The sequence below is a fragment of the Vombatus ursinus genome, unplaced genomic scaffold (assembly GCF_900497805.2).
Source record: "Vombatus ursinus unplaced genomic scaffold, bare-nosed wombat genome assembly UNPS02014779.1, whole genome shotgun sequence".
NCBI classification, from domain to species: Eukaryota; Metazoa; Chordata; class Mammalia; order Diprotodontia; family Vombatidae; genus Vombatus; species Vombatus ursinus.
The window spans coordinates 40170607-40185731 of NW_020954557.1; the positions used below are offsets into that span (position 1 = coordinate 40170607).

Sequence of the window (15125 nt, forward strand, 5' to 3'; positions counted from 1 at the left end):
TGGTCTAACTGAATGGTATTTTTGTTTGTGTCTTTATTTTTGTGGATAAGGTCTATGAATTTCCTACATTTTCAAGTTATTTGTAATTGCAAACTAAGTGTGAAATTCTCAGTAAACTCAATAGAGTATGATGTTGCCTAAAAGACATATAAACTCAGGAAATTATTAGAATGTTGAAGGATAAAGAAAAATCGAAGAAACAAAGAAAGCCGATACAAATGATAAAACAAAAGGAAATATAATTAAGAAAGGTTAAGAGAGTCAGTACATAGACACACTGGATATCTATATATAGATATGTAGCTATATCTATATATAGATATATATAGCTATACACACACACAGAGTATATAGGTATATCACATTTATAGTAGATATGTACAAGTCTCTTTTGATATATCATGTATGATCATGGGGAAGTCATTTAACCTTTTGGTGCTCCAGGAAACTCCCTAAGATTATAAGTTAGAGAGCAGTTACATTTCTGTATTGGTAGAGGGATTTTCCTTACTGGAAGTTAACAATACCAGGTCCAGTATTAAAAAAAAAAAAAGGTTAAGTGATAAGATTAGTAATCACTGTCTTCAAGTATAAAAACACTTTATTACAAAGAGAATGCATATCAACTGTTCTTCATTTCTCTATAAGAGGGGAGAGGAGATTAAATGCCAGGGAATGAAATTTAGGAAAGACACAATGAAGAGAAGCCTGACCAAACAATATAAAAGTCTGCTAGAATGACTGTAGAGTCACTATCCACGGAGAAATTTAAGGAATAAAACACCAGTCTTTTATGTTTTGGGTTATCTCCTGGAGATAAGAGGTGAAACCTTTTTATTTGTAATATTTTCATTTAGAATCTTATCCTAAATAAAAAATACTAATTAGATTTTAACTTCTCCAGCTCACAGCTTAGTCATCTCATGATTCATAAGCAGGAAAGGAAAAAAAAATTCCTCAAAATCCCAACATATTTAGTAGGATTACTTAAATTCTTTATCTGTATTGGTAGGTACACCCTGGCCTTAACATTAATTTTGAAAATTGCAAAGAACCTAAACATATATTACCTTTCATGTCCATTTATATTACTATGTATCTATATTATCTATGGGACAGTAGTAACAATATAATTACATTGATTATGTATTAAAATGGATATTAAACTTTTTCAATCAAAAGCATATGTAAATATCATAATTCTTAAATATAGTTTTGATTTTAGTTTTGGTGAAACTTTGCATATTTGATATAAGTACAGAGAATAATTTTCTTAAGACATTACTTAATTTATTGTCTGCAAGAATAAAGAGGAATCAGTCTTTTAAATTTGAAAATGTTGGAACATTTTTTCCTCCCATTTTTATAACTTCAAATATACAGAAAATCATTAAGATAAAACTTGACAGAACAATATGTCACTGAGAAAAATGTTAAATTTTGAGGAAAATAATTGGCTATTCTTAAGGTAATAAAATAAATGTGAATATGTGAAACACATCCATTTGTTCTCTGATTACTTGGGTATATATTTATCCTGTTAATATTTTCAAATGCAGAATGAAATGTAGAATTGAGGTAATAACTGGATAATGGCTAAGTTCAGTATAGAAAAATATTTTAGGAATTTTCATGTATTTCATTTAGGCATAAGCTACTATTAAAACACTTAACCTACAACCTGAAACAATAGTCAAACTGTTCTTATACTTAAAAAAAATTACCGATTTTCTCTAAAATACTAAAATAATTAATGGTCTAAAATTGGTCAAATTTTTTCAAAGGACTTTAAATATAAACTGCCATTATGCCCTTCTTTTAAATTATTTTTATAAACTTCTCAAGAAAGGTTAATTTTATGAATCTTTTTTTCTTGGAACCATGTCTACATAATACAATTGAGTTGCTCGTGGCTTGGTAAATTTGATTTCTTACTTATGTTAATGGCCAATTTCTTCACAATTAGACAAACTTTACACCTAGATGAATTGACTATAAAGACAACCAAAAATACTGAATTGTGTCATGGCCTAGTGAAGTTTGCTTAACTAGGCACAGTCATGCCTAGTTAATAGAGAAACTGTTAAGCAGGAGTCTACCTACTTAGAGATCTGTTGTATTTAAGATTAATGTATTAAGAAGATTAATTTTATTTGGGAAATATTACAAAAATAGCCATTAAGCAAAGAGTTAAATTTTACTTTTATTTCAACATTGCTACAGTTGACCTTCAGGAATATGCTTCCTTAAATATCTCATAAAAATGATTCTATATTTAGAAAAACATAAACCAGCCCTCAAAAATAGCTTCAAAACCTAAGCATGTTCTCACTTATCTTATATAAAAAGTATATACTTATTTTATGAAAGTCAGAATTTGTTTAAATGTTTAGATCATTTAGTGGGAATAACAGGCCTCAGAAAGAGATTTGACTTAGTTGGTCTATACTACTTGGGAACATTCCCAATTCAGTTTTATCAGAAAAGAGATGAATAGCTAGGATTTTCAGTTGCCTAATTTCAAAGATTTTCCAAGTAGACCAAGCCTTCTTCTATTTCTATGTATTGTACTGCTTTAGGCTTTAATTCTATAAGTGGCTTTTCTTCCATCTTTATCTTCAGGTTTTTTAGTTTCCTAATTTTCACTTCATCCTCATTTCTTTTCACCCTTTCCTTTCCCTTTTCTTTTATTCTATCTTCTTCCAAATCTTTGCACCAAAGCTCGTTTTTCATGTACTAGGCACTTTGCCTTGCCTTTCTACCACTTCTTAAAATATTTTTCTTCTTCCATTTCTGACCACCTTATAAATCACCATGACTTAATATTTTTCCTGTTAGCTAGTGCCTTGTACATGTTTTAGTAAGCTCCTTAGGGCAAGAACCTTGTCTTCCATATTTTATGCTTTGTAAAGTACCATGTACTGTTATGGCTCCTATTAACAATAAATCTCACTATGAATTAGCTAAAGCTACATCCTCCTAGTTTTATGTGTAAGCTCTAGGCACACACAAAGGCTACTGTAAGTTCTTATTTGGCACTTCAAGGTATCCTTATTTCTTAGATAACACTACAATGCCACCTTTTGGTGTTCTCAGGCACACGGTCCCAAATCCATTATGACTTTGCTTATTCTTTTTTTTTTTCTGGGACAAGTAGTTCAAGGACTTTTTTCTTTTTTAAAGAAATATCTTACTCTTTTCCACAATCTAGATTGAGGAATATAGGTCTTAAGGTCAAGCTGTCTTTTAATTTCAAATAATGCTTGATGGATAAAATTCTAAGTTTCTGAAAACATTTTGTGTTCCAGTAATAAAAAATAGAAAATATATAAATGTCAATAAGATTGAATAAATATTGATGGAACTGTTAGAAATTAATATAGTTGTATGCTTTGTTTTCTCAGTTTTCCACTGAAATACAAGTTGAACAGTTCTGGTGCATTTACTTCAGGCTCAGACTAACAAGCTAATGTAAATTAAGGCAAACCTAAGTAAGATGCTCAATTTATGGCTTAAGAGACACAATTTGCTTTTTGGGCACTTAGTCCAATGTCTTATTTTCAAGTAGCCAAAGATTATTTTTGGTATGTTCCTGTAGTTTAGGATCTTTTCCACCTAATCAGGTACCTATGGCCTCCTCTCAGGTAATATTCTCAGAATTCAATTAGGTAAACAAGTCTCACCAAAGTGAGAGTTGATAACTCAAGCAGACCTTTCTCAGATGTGTTATATATACAATTTATAGGGGCCTATGCAAAATATTCAAGTTGAAGGGGATCTTTATAAGTCTAAGTCAATGTTTCTTTGAAAAAAAAAAGGAAATTGATATTAAGAGAAATGAAATGACTTGCCCAAGGACATATACAGGTGTGTTGATATATGTTTACCAACTGGCTCTCTAGGAAAAAAACAAGGTAGGTAGGACAATACACCTACGTTTAATTTGCATTATTGTTATTTTCTCCATCACTTTCTTAAGTCTATATAAGCAACAAAACAATAAATCAAGCCTGGATTTGTAGCTAAAATTTAACAATAGGCTTTCGAAAGCTACTAATAGTTGGCTATAGCACACTGCTGGTCATACCACCTGGTATGGTCTGCACCTGGCAGGACTAAGACTTGAATCCAGCTCTCTGGAATACAAATCTTATGTTCTTTCCCCTATATCACACGGTCCCTAGAGACAGAAAAGCATCAAAAAGAATAAAACTCAAACTGATCACGGTGGGGAAGGCATTTCCAGATGTCCTTTAAATTATTACAAATAGGTAACTTATTCTACTTCCTTGTAGAGCCCAGACTAGGTGTAGGGTAAGGTGGTCAGCTGCACAATATGGGACACTTTTGAAATACTGTTTTATATGAAGGCACATATTTCAAATGTCAGAACATTTTACCTTCCATGGTACATGTTCTGTGATAGATCAGTTTGCCAGTATTACAATGAAGGATCAAAGCCTTTGATGAATATAAACCCAAAGGAGACTTAAATTTTCAAACTTTGCCCAGGGTGGCTTGCCAGCTATTAATAAGACTGGCTCTACTTTTTAGTGACATTAACTTAACTGATGACTTCTCTGAACACTGGTGAGGTGGCAGAATCTTGTTTCCTCCTGTTTAGCTTAAGGTGCCTACATTCTTTGTGTTCTCCAGCTTATCCACATTTCACTTTTCCTTACTTGTTGGCCTAACTCCAGACCCCCAAAGAATCCCAAGATAGTTAGGAGTGACTCCAATAACACTTTGCGTCAGATTAAAAAGATCTTTGTGTCAACAAGAGTCATCATGGAACTTGTGTTGAGATGATGGCCTAATTTGCTCACGGCCAGTTAGATGGCGCAGTGCATAGATCCCTGGACCTGGACACAGGAAGACCCGAGTTCAAATTCAGCCTCAGACACTGTATGACTCTTGGCAAGTAATTTAACCTGTTTGCTTCAGTTTCCTTACATGCAAAATCGGAACAACAGCACCTACCTCCCAGTGTTGTTGTGTAAGATAATATTTATAAAGAACTTAGAACAGTGCTCAAGTTTACACAGATGACCCTAGGCAGAACCATAACTCAAAGCTAAGTATTCTGGTTCCAAATCTACTACTCCTTTCATCAGGCTTGTAAACTAGGGGTCATCCTTGACATCTCTCTCTCTCTCTCTCACCCTCCAAATATAATCTGTTGCTAAGGCCTGTCAATTTTACCTTCATAACATTTCTTGCATTCACCCCTTTCTGGCCTCTGACACTGTCACAACTCTGGTACAAGCTCTCATTACCTCACATCAGGACTACTGAAATGATCAACTAAGGATCATCCCACTCCAGTCCATCCTCCATTCAGGTGACAAAGTGATCTTCCTAAAGCTCAGATCTGATCATGGTCCCTCTCCCCCATTCAACTCCAATGGCTCCCTATTACCACAAGAATCAAATACAAAATCTTTTTTGTTGTTTAGATCCTTTCACCTTTCCAGTCTTCTTACAACTTACATCCCCTTCCACTGTGATTCTGTGATACTACCCTCCTCGATATTTCTCCAACAAGATATTCATCTCCTGACTCGACTCGGGGCACTTTCTCTGGCTGTCCCCCATGCCTAGAATGCCCCTCATCTCTGTTTCTTGGTTTTCTTCAAGTCTTAGACAAAATTCCGTTCTACAGGAAGCCTTCCCTTTGTTCACTATCTTCAATTTATCCTGCATATATTTTGTTTGTACAAACTGTTTGCGTGTTGTCTCCCCCAATGGACCATAAGCTCCCTGAGAGCAGGGACTGTCTTTTGTTTTTCTTGGTATCCCGGCGTTTAGCACAGTGCCTGGCATATGATAGGCCATTAATGAATGTTTTTGATTATACCGAGCTTCCCTGTTTTGCTCTGGCTCCGAGGAATAAAAGAACTCAAAAAAACCTGAGATTAACATCAGTTGCCGTTTAAAGGTACGTGTGAGGATTTGCTGCTACTTTAGTCCTGAAAGGCGTTCAATGAGAAAGGTCACTATTGACAACTTTGAAGTCTCTAAAGAAGAGCGGGAGGGTCAGAGATTCCGGAGTAAGGAGTGGGCCTGGTCGCACACGCGCTTGCCCTGCAGCCGACTGGGAGACATCTGATTTGGGGACCCCTCAGGATGGCACCAACCCTCCTCCGTCCTCTTCCCCCGGCAGCCGGTAGGGCTTCCAGAGGACTTTTCGCAGTTCGTCGTTTTCAACAGCAGGGAACCTGGGCTGCTAGAGGGAGGTCATGGAGAAATACAGTTGAGGCCACTTCAAGTCCAATCAAAGAGAGAAGGGAGGCATCGGGGAGTAGACCAGCCTCAGGCGCCGCTGCAGTCGCCAGCTTCAACCGCCTCAACTGCCCGCCCCCGTCACGTGACAGGGGAGCGCGGCGCGCGGGGCGGCGCTGCTGATTGGTCGGATGGCGGGGGCGCGGTGTTTGATGGGAAGGTGCTGCTGGAGCGCTCTGTCACTAGTGGCTGCTGCCTGCCGGGGCGGGGGGAAGCTGTCTGCGACCGCGGCGGCGGCGGCTGCGGCGGGCGAGCGTCAGCACCGGACTCGGCCCCTTTCGTGCAGGTAGAGCCGGGCAGGGACGGGGGAAGGAGCAGGGTGAAGGGCTCCCGGGGATCCTTTCTCCCTCCAGCTCTCTCTCTGGCCGCCCGGCACCCGTTGGCCTAAAAGAGAAAAAGGCTGAGGTGGCGGCGATTGCAGCTGGAGGGCTTGAGCCGGGGGCTGACTCACTCCCGCCTCCTCCCCTTTCCATTTTGATGCCCAGGACCCCCGGGCCGCCCTGGCCAGGGGGAGGGGAGGAGAAAGGAGGGGGAGCCGGGCTGGGCCTGGGGGGTGTGGGCGTGTGTGGTGGAGGTCTTCCCAGCCCCGACATAGGCGGGGGTGAAAGTTGCCCTTCTCAGCCTCGCCCTTTCTGTGCTCTTGTAGCTTTCTGGGGATGAGCGGGGTTGCTGTGAACATCCCTTCCCCGCGGGTGGGGGCTGGGGTGGGACGGAGGGCTCGTGGGTCCAGCGTTGACCCTGCTGCTTCCCGCCTCCCAATGCAGATCCGGAGAGCTGAAAACTGTCAGTGTCACGCCGCCCAGCCCCGACCGGAGGGAGCGGCTCGGGTGTGCGCGCCTCCCCCAGCAGCCACTTGCCTCTTTATTTGGTTGCGGAGCCCCGCGGGGGGGGAGGGGCGAGCTGGGGAGGCCCTGTAGGTCGGACTGGTAGGCGTGGCCAAGAGAGGAAGCGGGGCGGGAGGAGAGGGAACCCAGCTTCGGCTGCGGGAGAGACTTTTTGTTTGGGTGCGAAAAAGAGGGGTGGTGGGGTCAACTTCGTGTTGCTGGCTGCTGGTCGTGGAGACGAGCCATATACCACGTGCCTGGCAACCGATCTCTTAGAAATTGCTTGGAAAGGGGCAGTTCTTTGGGGATCCTTGTCCAGGTTGAGACTTCTGATTTTCGCTGCTTGTACAATACAATTTCTTAGTAATGTCTTAAGAACTCAGGCTTTTGTTATCAATAGAAGAAAAACACTAGAGAGAAATTCCTTGATGTAATCTTCTATTTAAAATGCCACCCATAGATTTCTTATTTGAACAGCCTAGAAACCACTTCAGAGAGAAGCACCATCATATGTATATAACAAATAAAGAAAAACTGTTCAAAAGAAACATTGAAATCTTGTTTGGCAATGTTAGGATTTTTTGAGAGTCAAGGCATCTCACTCCCTTCTGCTTTACATGTGTTTTGTATGTACCTATATATGTATATCGTATGTATATACATACATACGATATACATATGTCTGTTGGCTCCCCTGTTAATGTAAGCTACTTGTGGGCAGGGACTATTTCAGTTTTGTTTCTGTTCCCGCAGCGCATAGTGTATGAATGAACTTGGATTACTTACTCTAGGGAGCTTCCTTTAGGTACATGTTGCTTTTACTATCCCAAACTGTATAGGAATACTCTTGTGCTGTCCTCCTTGGTCCATGAGTTGTTTTTTCTCTGGAAGGACCAGTTAATCTTATCTGAACCACAAAGTTAGGAGAAATGAATTTTGCAGTGGTGGGGGTGTGTTTAATTTTAATATTTAAATTTTATAGACATACTGTCATCAGTGAAACCAAAGTTAGGTAATTCTGTTATGATAAGACTTAAAGTAAAATAACATTAATAGCTGACAGCTATATAACTGGTATCAAACAAGTTTGTTTTATAGACATAGACAGTACAATAATATATGTAGTGTATACACAGTACAATACAACACACATTTGTATTATAAGACATACACAATACATATGTACATACATATGTGATTTATTAAAAAAGCAAATAATATTTCCTTTTTGTCTTTACCCTCACAAGGAAGTGGTGACATATACTTACTTGTTGCATTATTGAAAATTGAGTCATTTCATAATAACCCAGAATATCCTTTAAAAAGATCTTCTTTTGGTGTACAGTTTCAGATAGATGAGGGTGATGATATCAAATTCACAAAATTGCATTATAGTAAGTAATTTTAATAGCCTATTTATTTTTTGAAAGAGTAGGCTTCTATGGCAGATCACCTTGAATCTTACTTTGGTTACTAAGAAGTGCTGGTATATTGCAGGGAATTCTAAAGGTACCACTGATTATTTAATCTCTGTTAAAGTAGATTTGAAATTTGGTAAGTTAAACGAACCTAGCCAAAAGAAATCATCCTTTGCTTTTTTCCTCCCTAGAAGACCTATGACAGTATATTAATAAAATATGGTATTATTTTGCTTTTATGTTTTATATCAGAGAAAATGAAGGCAAAATAATTTTACTTAATATGTGAAATATATAGAACTTAAACTTTTGACTTATCATTTAATAATTTGTTGTACTTTTAGAAGATACTGTACCTGATCCACTCTGAATAGTATGTTGGTTAAGAATATGAATATCCATGCCGCAAGATTTTGAATTACAATTCCCAAACTAAAATTTGTAAGTAGCATCTTAAAATATTTAATATAGTGGATAATATTACATATTGGAAAACGCATTTGAAAACTTAAGTGATTCCAAGGTACATCTGAACAGGAATAGAGAGAATCTTTGCATGTTCTTGAGGGAGAGTGTCATTGGATTTATCCATCTCCTGATTTGATGTCAAGTGAATTATTTAGTGCATAACACTGAAATAGTAGAGATATTTGATCTTGCATATTTTCCGTGGGTGTTTAAGCTAGAGTAGGCCTTGAGATTAGACTACACAGAAGACTACATGTGAGAATTGATGAAAGTGTACATAAATTAAAGCAGAAGAAAAATATTTCACTTACTTAGCTATTTTATATTTCCATATGTGTAGTAAGGCATTGGCTCTTGCATATGGCTTTAAATATGTTTATTCCGTTCCTTTTATATAGAAATGTCCAGGACATTGGGGTTTTTTTGGGGGGGGTGAGGCAATTGGGGTTAAGTGACTTGCCCACAGTCACACAGCTAGTGCTGAGGCTGATTTTGAACTTGAACTCAGGTCCTCCTGACTGAAGGACTGGTGCTCTATCCACTGCGCCACCTAGCTGCCCCTGTCCAGGACCTTTTTAAGCTGGATCATGTTATTTTTTTATCTGTGAACTGGCAAAAATTAATGTGACATATCTGACCCTTTATTGTGCAAGTCTTAGGTGCTCTTGAACATAGATAGTAACTTGTTCTACCTCTCCTTTAAAAATGTATCTAGGGATCTGGTTTAAAACGATTTCCATGACCAAGGGTTAGGGCAGGGCCTGGAGGAGGAGAGGTATCACAGTATTCAGAGCTGGAAAAATGCTTTAGGGATAATCTATCTAGTCCAGTTGTTCTCTAAGTATGGTCTAGGGATCCCTGGGGTGGGGAGCCTGAGACCCTTTGTTGGGGTCTGCAAAGGCAAAATGATTTTCATAATAATAGCAAAACTTTTAAATTTCTAGTACTGTAAATGTCCATAGATATAACCCACAAACAAAAGTTCTTTGAGGGAATGGCTCCCCATTAATTTTAAAGACAAGGAAGTTTGAGAATTGTTTGATTGTCCTTTGCTTTCGTAGAGGAGAAACTGAAGCCCAGAGTGGTTAAGTACTGTGCCCAAAGTTACCAAGCTAGGATATAGTAGAGCTAGGATTGAAACCCAAGTTTTCTGCTTTTGATGCAGACTCTTGGGGTGTTTGGGGGTTTTTGATCCTGGCACTAGGTGTGTTCTTGGAGTATTTGTCATGAGAAGGAATTACTGTAGAACTGATTTATAGGCAGTAGAGGCATTGCTGGAACTTGGTCACAAAGAAGAATGGATGACTATTAGGTTGCAAACCTAGGTGACTGGAAAGATTGTCTAGAAATTGATAGAAATATGGGAAGAGGGTTGGGTTTAGGGGAAAAATAATGAGTTCTGTTTTGGATATGTTGAATTTTGAACATGAAACACCCAAGTGGAGATATCTAATAGGCAGCTGGTGATAGTAGGACTAGAGCTTGGGTGAAAGATGAGGGCTGGGTATGTAGATAAGGAATTGTCTGCCTAGAGATGATAGTTGAATCTGTAAGAGCCAATGAGATCACCAAGAAGGTGGACCAAAGAGGACCTTAAATAGAGCATTTTAAGTTTAGTGGAAGACGTTGCAAAGGGCTGAGAAGCGAATGTAATGTGAGGAAATGAAGATAGCTTTTTTTTCCCCCATAGGAGTTCAGCTTTACAAAAAGGAGGAGAAAACTCAAGGCAACTTGAAAGTATGAGAGTCAAGTGAATGTTAAAGAAGCTCTGGCTAGGCATGTTTGAAGGCAGTAGGAGTGAACTGAGCTAAACATCACCTTTAATCTAGTTCCATTCGACAGACATTTCTTGAGTCATATTAAGTATAAAGAATATAAATAAGCACTTTTAAACAAAGATGAGGGAAGTAAAACTGAGGACAAACTTTTTAAAGAATTTAAGTTCCTAGTTGTATGAGATGTGATTAGTATTAATGCTAATGATCATTCTCTGTTTATTAAAAAAAAAAAGTCCTTTTTGGAAATCTTTTTTTTTTAAAGCTTAAATAGCCGTATCTTTACATATAATATCTAATTCAGAGTCTTTCCTAATTCAGATTGGCATTCCCCACGTTAGTCTGGAGGAATGGATTATATTATGAGAATTAGCCTGCTGTAGTGGTTAGCTCCATGACTTGGAATCAGGAAAAATTAGATTCAAATCTTGCCCCCCAGGCTCTTTGCAAAGCTTAATCTTCACTTGATCCTACCATCTCTTCAAACTAACTGATCTCTCTTCTCTTACTCAAACTCCCAGGAAATAAAATTCTCTACATCCGTGGTGGCAAACTCAAATACAAAGGGGGTCAGTAAACCGAACATAAAGATCCCTGTGAGCCACGTATTGTCTTAGAAAACCACACATGTTTACATAGATTTATTTATTTTTTTATGAATACATCAGCCCATTAAAATCAGGGAGAAACTGTATTTTAATCTGGTTCTGCCAGCACTTGGGAGTGTCATGGGTGTGTGGGCTGAATACCTCTGTTTGATACCTCTGTTCTACATTATACCTCATCTTCTGTACCTTAGCTCCTAGGTTCTGTCATACCTCACCACTTAACTGATACTACTGTCTTCAAGGTTAGCAGTAATCTCTTGTTAAATTTGTTGACACATTTTCAAGTCTTTATTCTTCTTAGGCCTTTCTGTACCACTTGACTGTTGTTGTACCTACTCCCCCCAATATTCTCTCTTTCTTGCGTTTTGTGGCTCTGGGCTCTATACCTTATTTCTAACTGACTCATAGTTCCTTTTCATTTGCTGCATCTTAATCTGTGTCCTATCTACCTTTCCAGCCCATACTACATTTAACAACTAAAATAATCTTCCTAAAGCCCACGTCTGATTATGTCACTTTTCTGCTCAGAAACTTTCAGTGGCTTCCTTTTATTTCTATAAATTTTTCACTCTATATTCCCTCCAAACTTACCTCCATATAGGTTCCCCAAACTCAATATTCTGCCTCTCTGCCTTTATAGACGTTATCTTTCATGTTTGAAATGCGTTCCCTCCTCATTGCCATCTCTTTGCATCTCTAGCTTCCTTTAAGACTTATATGTTTTAACTTGTAGGAACAATCAGTCAGTCAACTTTTATTTAGCTTCTATTATGTACCAGGCATTATTCTAAGTGGCAGAGGTAAGAAAGGAAGAAAAAGACAGTCCCTGCCCTTAAGGAGCTTAACATCTTATCTCATCTCCATAAATGGAGGGTTTTATGAAAAAGATCAGTTATTTAGTTAAGGAGCAATCTCAGTGTTTGTATGCAAAAACCTTCTCTTGAGTCCATGATCCCCTCAAGCTATCTGATTCTATCTCTCTATTTTTTTTAATAACTTTCCTCTTAGAAAATAACTTGTCTATACTCTGTCTGCATATTATCTCCACTTAATAGAATTTGGCTAAGAATGGTCATTTGCAATTTGGCTTCAGTAGAAATTGCTTTTGCATATATTTTGTATTTACTTTCCTGAGAACATGTTTCACATTGTAACCCCTTCCATGTAAGATCCTTGAGATTAGGGAGAATCTTGATTTTTGTCTTTGTATCCCCAGTCCCTAGCTTAGTTCCTGGTATATAGTAATTGCTTAATAAGTGGTCGTTTATTCTTAAATTGTCATAATTTTCAAATTAGTCAGAATAAACTAGTTTTTACAGTGTTTATTGGCATTATAACCATAATATCTTAGAATAAATTATAGATGTATTTTGTTCATTTAACATGAAAATAAACATATATTTTATTTCTAGCTGTGAATTCCATTACAAAATTGATGAAAGGCATCATCGTAGCCTGTCTTCACAGATAAAAGATGGGTGGATTATTTTCCCGATGGAGGGTAAGTTTTTATTTTTTAAGTTAGTTCTTAAGTCTGAGATAATAATCTGACATAAAAACTTATTTACAAAAATCTGTTGTGTGGTATAGAATAGACTGTTAGTTGGATATTATCTCTAAGCCTTGGTTTTCCTTTTTGTGTGTGTGTTCTCCTTTCGGTTTGATTGGCCTTTAAAAAAAGAAAGTTCAAATCAGTAGAGTTTTTTAATAACTCAGGCATCTCTTGATTTAATGAAATGAATAGTTGACATTTGTTAATTCATTAAAGTTTGCAAAATACTTTGTCAATATCATTTCATTTGGGCCTCATGACTGCCTGTGAGGTGGAGACAGTGATTTTCTGCAGACTTGAGACTAAAGCTCAGTAGTGAATTGACTTGCTTGAGGCTGCAAAGTTAAGACTCAAGCACAGGTTTTATACAGGATGAATTAGAGATAATCTTACAGGGGGGTCATTAGGGAGCCTGGTAGAAGGGATTTTAGCTGGGAACCGAAAGAAGTCTGGGGAGCCAGAAGGAAGAGATGAGGAGGCCGAGAGTTGTAGGTATGGAGGAGAGCCAGTTCGATGCATAGAGTATGGAGATGGACTGTTATGTGAGAGGAACGTCAAGGAGATCAGTTATTGTATCATAGAGTACATGGGCAGGGGGAGCAAGGTGTAAGAAGACTGGAAAGGTAGAGAGGGGCCAGGTTGTGAAGGGATTTAAGAGCTAAATACAGGATTTTAGATTTGATCTTGGAGGTAAGAAGGAGCTGCTGGAGTTTATTGAACCAGGATAGTGATATTGTCAGACGTGCTGTAGGAAGATCAATTTGATAGCTGAGTGGAGGATAGACTGGAATGGGGAGAGACTTGAGGTAGGAAGACCAACCACCTGCCTATTGCAATAGTCTAGGTGTGAGGTAATGTAGACCTGCATCAAGGTGGTTGCAGTGTCAGAGGAGAAAAGGGGTATATATGAAAGATGTTACCAAGGTAGAAATGACAGGACTAGCCAATTAATTAGATACTGGGGGTGTGAGAGAGAGAGTAAGGAGTAGACTAGTACATCTAGAATATAAACCTGGATGACTGAGAGAATAGTGGTGCCCTAAGCAGTAAAAGGGGGAAGTTAAGAAGAGGGGAGATTGGAAAAGATATTGGAAAAGATAGAGTTCAGTTTTGGACATCCAATTCTAAATGTTCATCAGGCAGCTGGAGATGTGAGGAGATAGGTTAGGACTGGATAAATAGATCTGAGAATCATCTGCATAGAGATGACAAATCCATTTGAATGGACAATTGAAGCTGTTGAGATAATCAAGAGAAATGTTATAGAAGGAGAAGGCGGCCCAGGACAGAGTCTTGGAGGACCCTTACTGTTAAAGGATGGTGATGTGTATGAAGATCCAGCAAACAAGACAGAAAAGGAGCAGTCAGACAAGTAGGAGGAGAATCAGGAGAGAGAGCAGTGTCATGAAAACCTACAGACAAGAGAGTTATCAAGGAGAAAAAAATGACAAAAAAAAATGACAGTATCAAAGAAAAGGTCAATGACTGAGAAAAGGCCATTTAAATTTGGCAAATAAGAGATCATTGGTAAATTTGGAGAGAGCAGTTTCAATTGAATAATGTCAGAAGCCAGATTGTAGAGAATTAAAAAGAGAGTGAGAGGAAAAGAAATGGAGGCTCACCTGGTAGACAGCATTCTCAAGTTTAGGTACAAAAGGGAAGGAACAGGGTGATAGTGGAAATGGATGGATCAAGTGAAGGTTTTTTGAGGATGAGGGAGACATGAAAATTTTTCTAAGTGGTAAGGAAGCAGTCGGGAGACAGGAAGAGAGTGGGAACAAAAAGTAAGACTGGAGATGATAGAGGGGAAAATTTTATGGAGAAGACAGGATGGATTCGGATTACTTGTGTGTATAGAGAGGCTTGCCTTAGTAAGAAAGGCTTCCTCATGTGAAATGGGTAAAAGAGGAGATGGTGGCAGAAGCTACCTAAGTGATACAAGATGAGGAATTCAGTAACATCATGAGTTGAATAACATGTGACAATTCTTTTTTCATAGGGAAGAAGAGGGAGCTCTTAGCAAATGGCCTCGATTTTTTTTAGTGAAATATGAGGCAAAGCTTTGAGCTGAGAGGCTCTAAGGAGGGGAACTGTGGGAGTTTTGAGGAGGGATGGAAAAGTTTGGAAAATATGTCTTAAGTGGGAGAGCTGAGTCAATTAGGAAGATGTAAAAGGATTGTTTTGTTGCAGTAAGGGCC

At 38.4% G+C, this 15125-nt stretch overlaps 1 protein-coding gene across 4 annotated transcripts in view; it reads left to right on the forward strand.

Moving 5' to 3' along the window:
* The first annotated feature begins 6491 nt into the window (after positions 1-6491).
* Positions 6492-15125, forward strand: part of LNPK (lunapark, ER junction formation factor) — a 100984-nt gene continuing 92350 nt past the window's right edge. For 3 of the 4 annotated variants that reach the window (XM_027865922.1, XM_027865925.1, XM_027865924.1), the window contains exons 1-2: positions 6492-6568; positions 12788-12876. In XM_027865922.1, the coding sequence (XP_027721723.1) occupies positions 12850-12876 (27 nt within the window). In that variant the 5' untranslated portion in view covers positions 6492-6568; positions 12788-12849. Of the gene's footprint in view, positions 6569-8903; positions 8966-12787; positions 12877-15125 lie in introns of those variants that run through there. The other variant, XM_027865923.1, reaches the window with a different exon arrangement.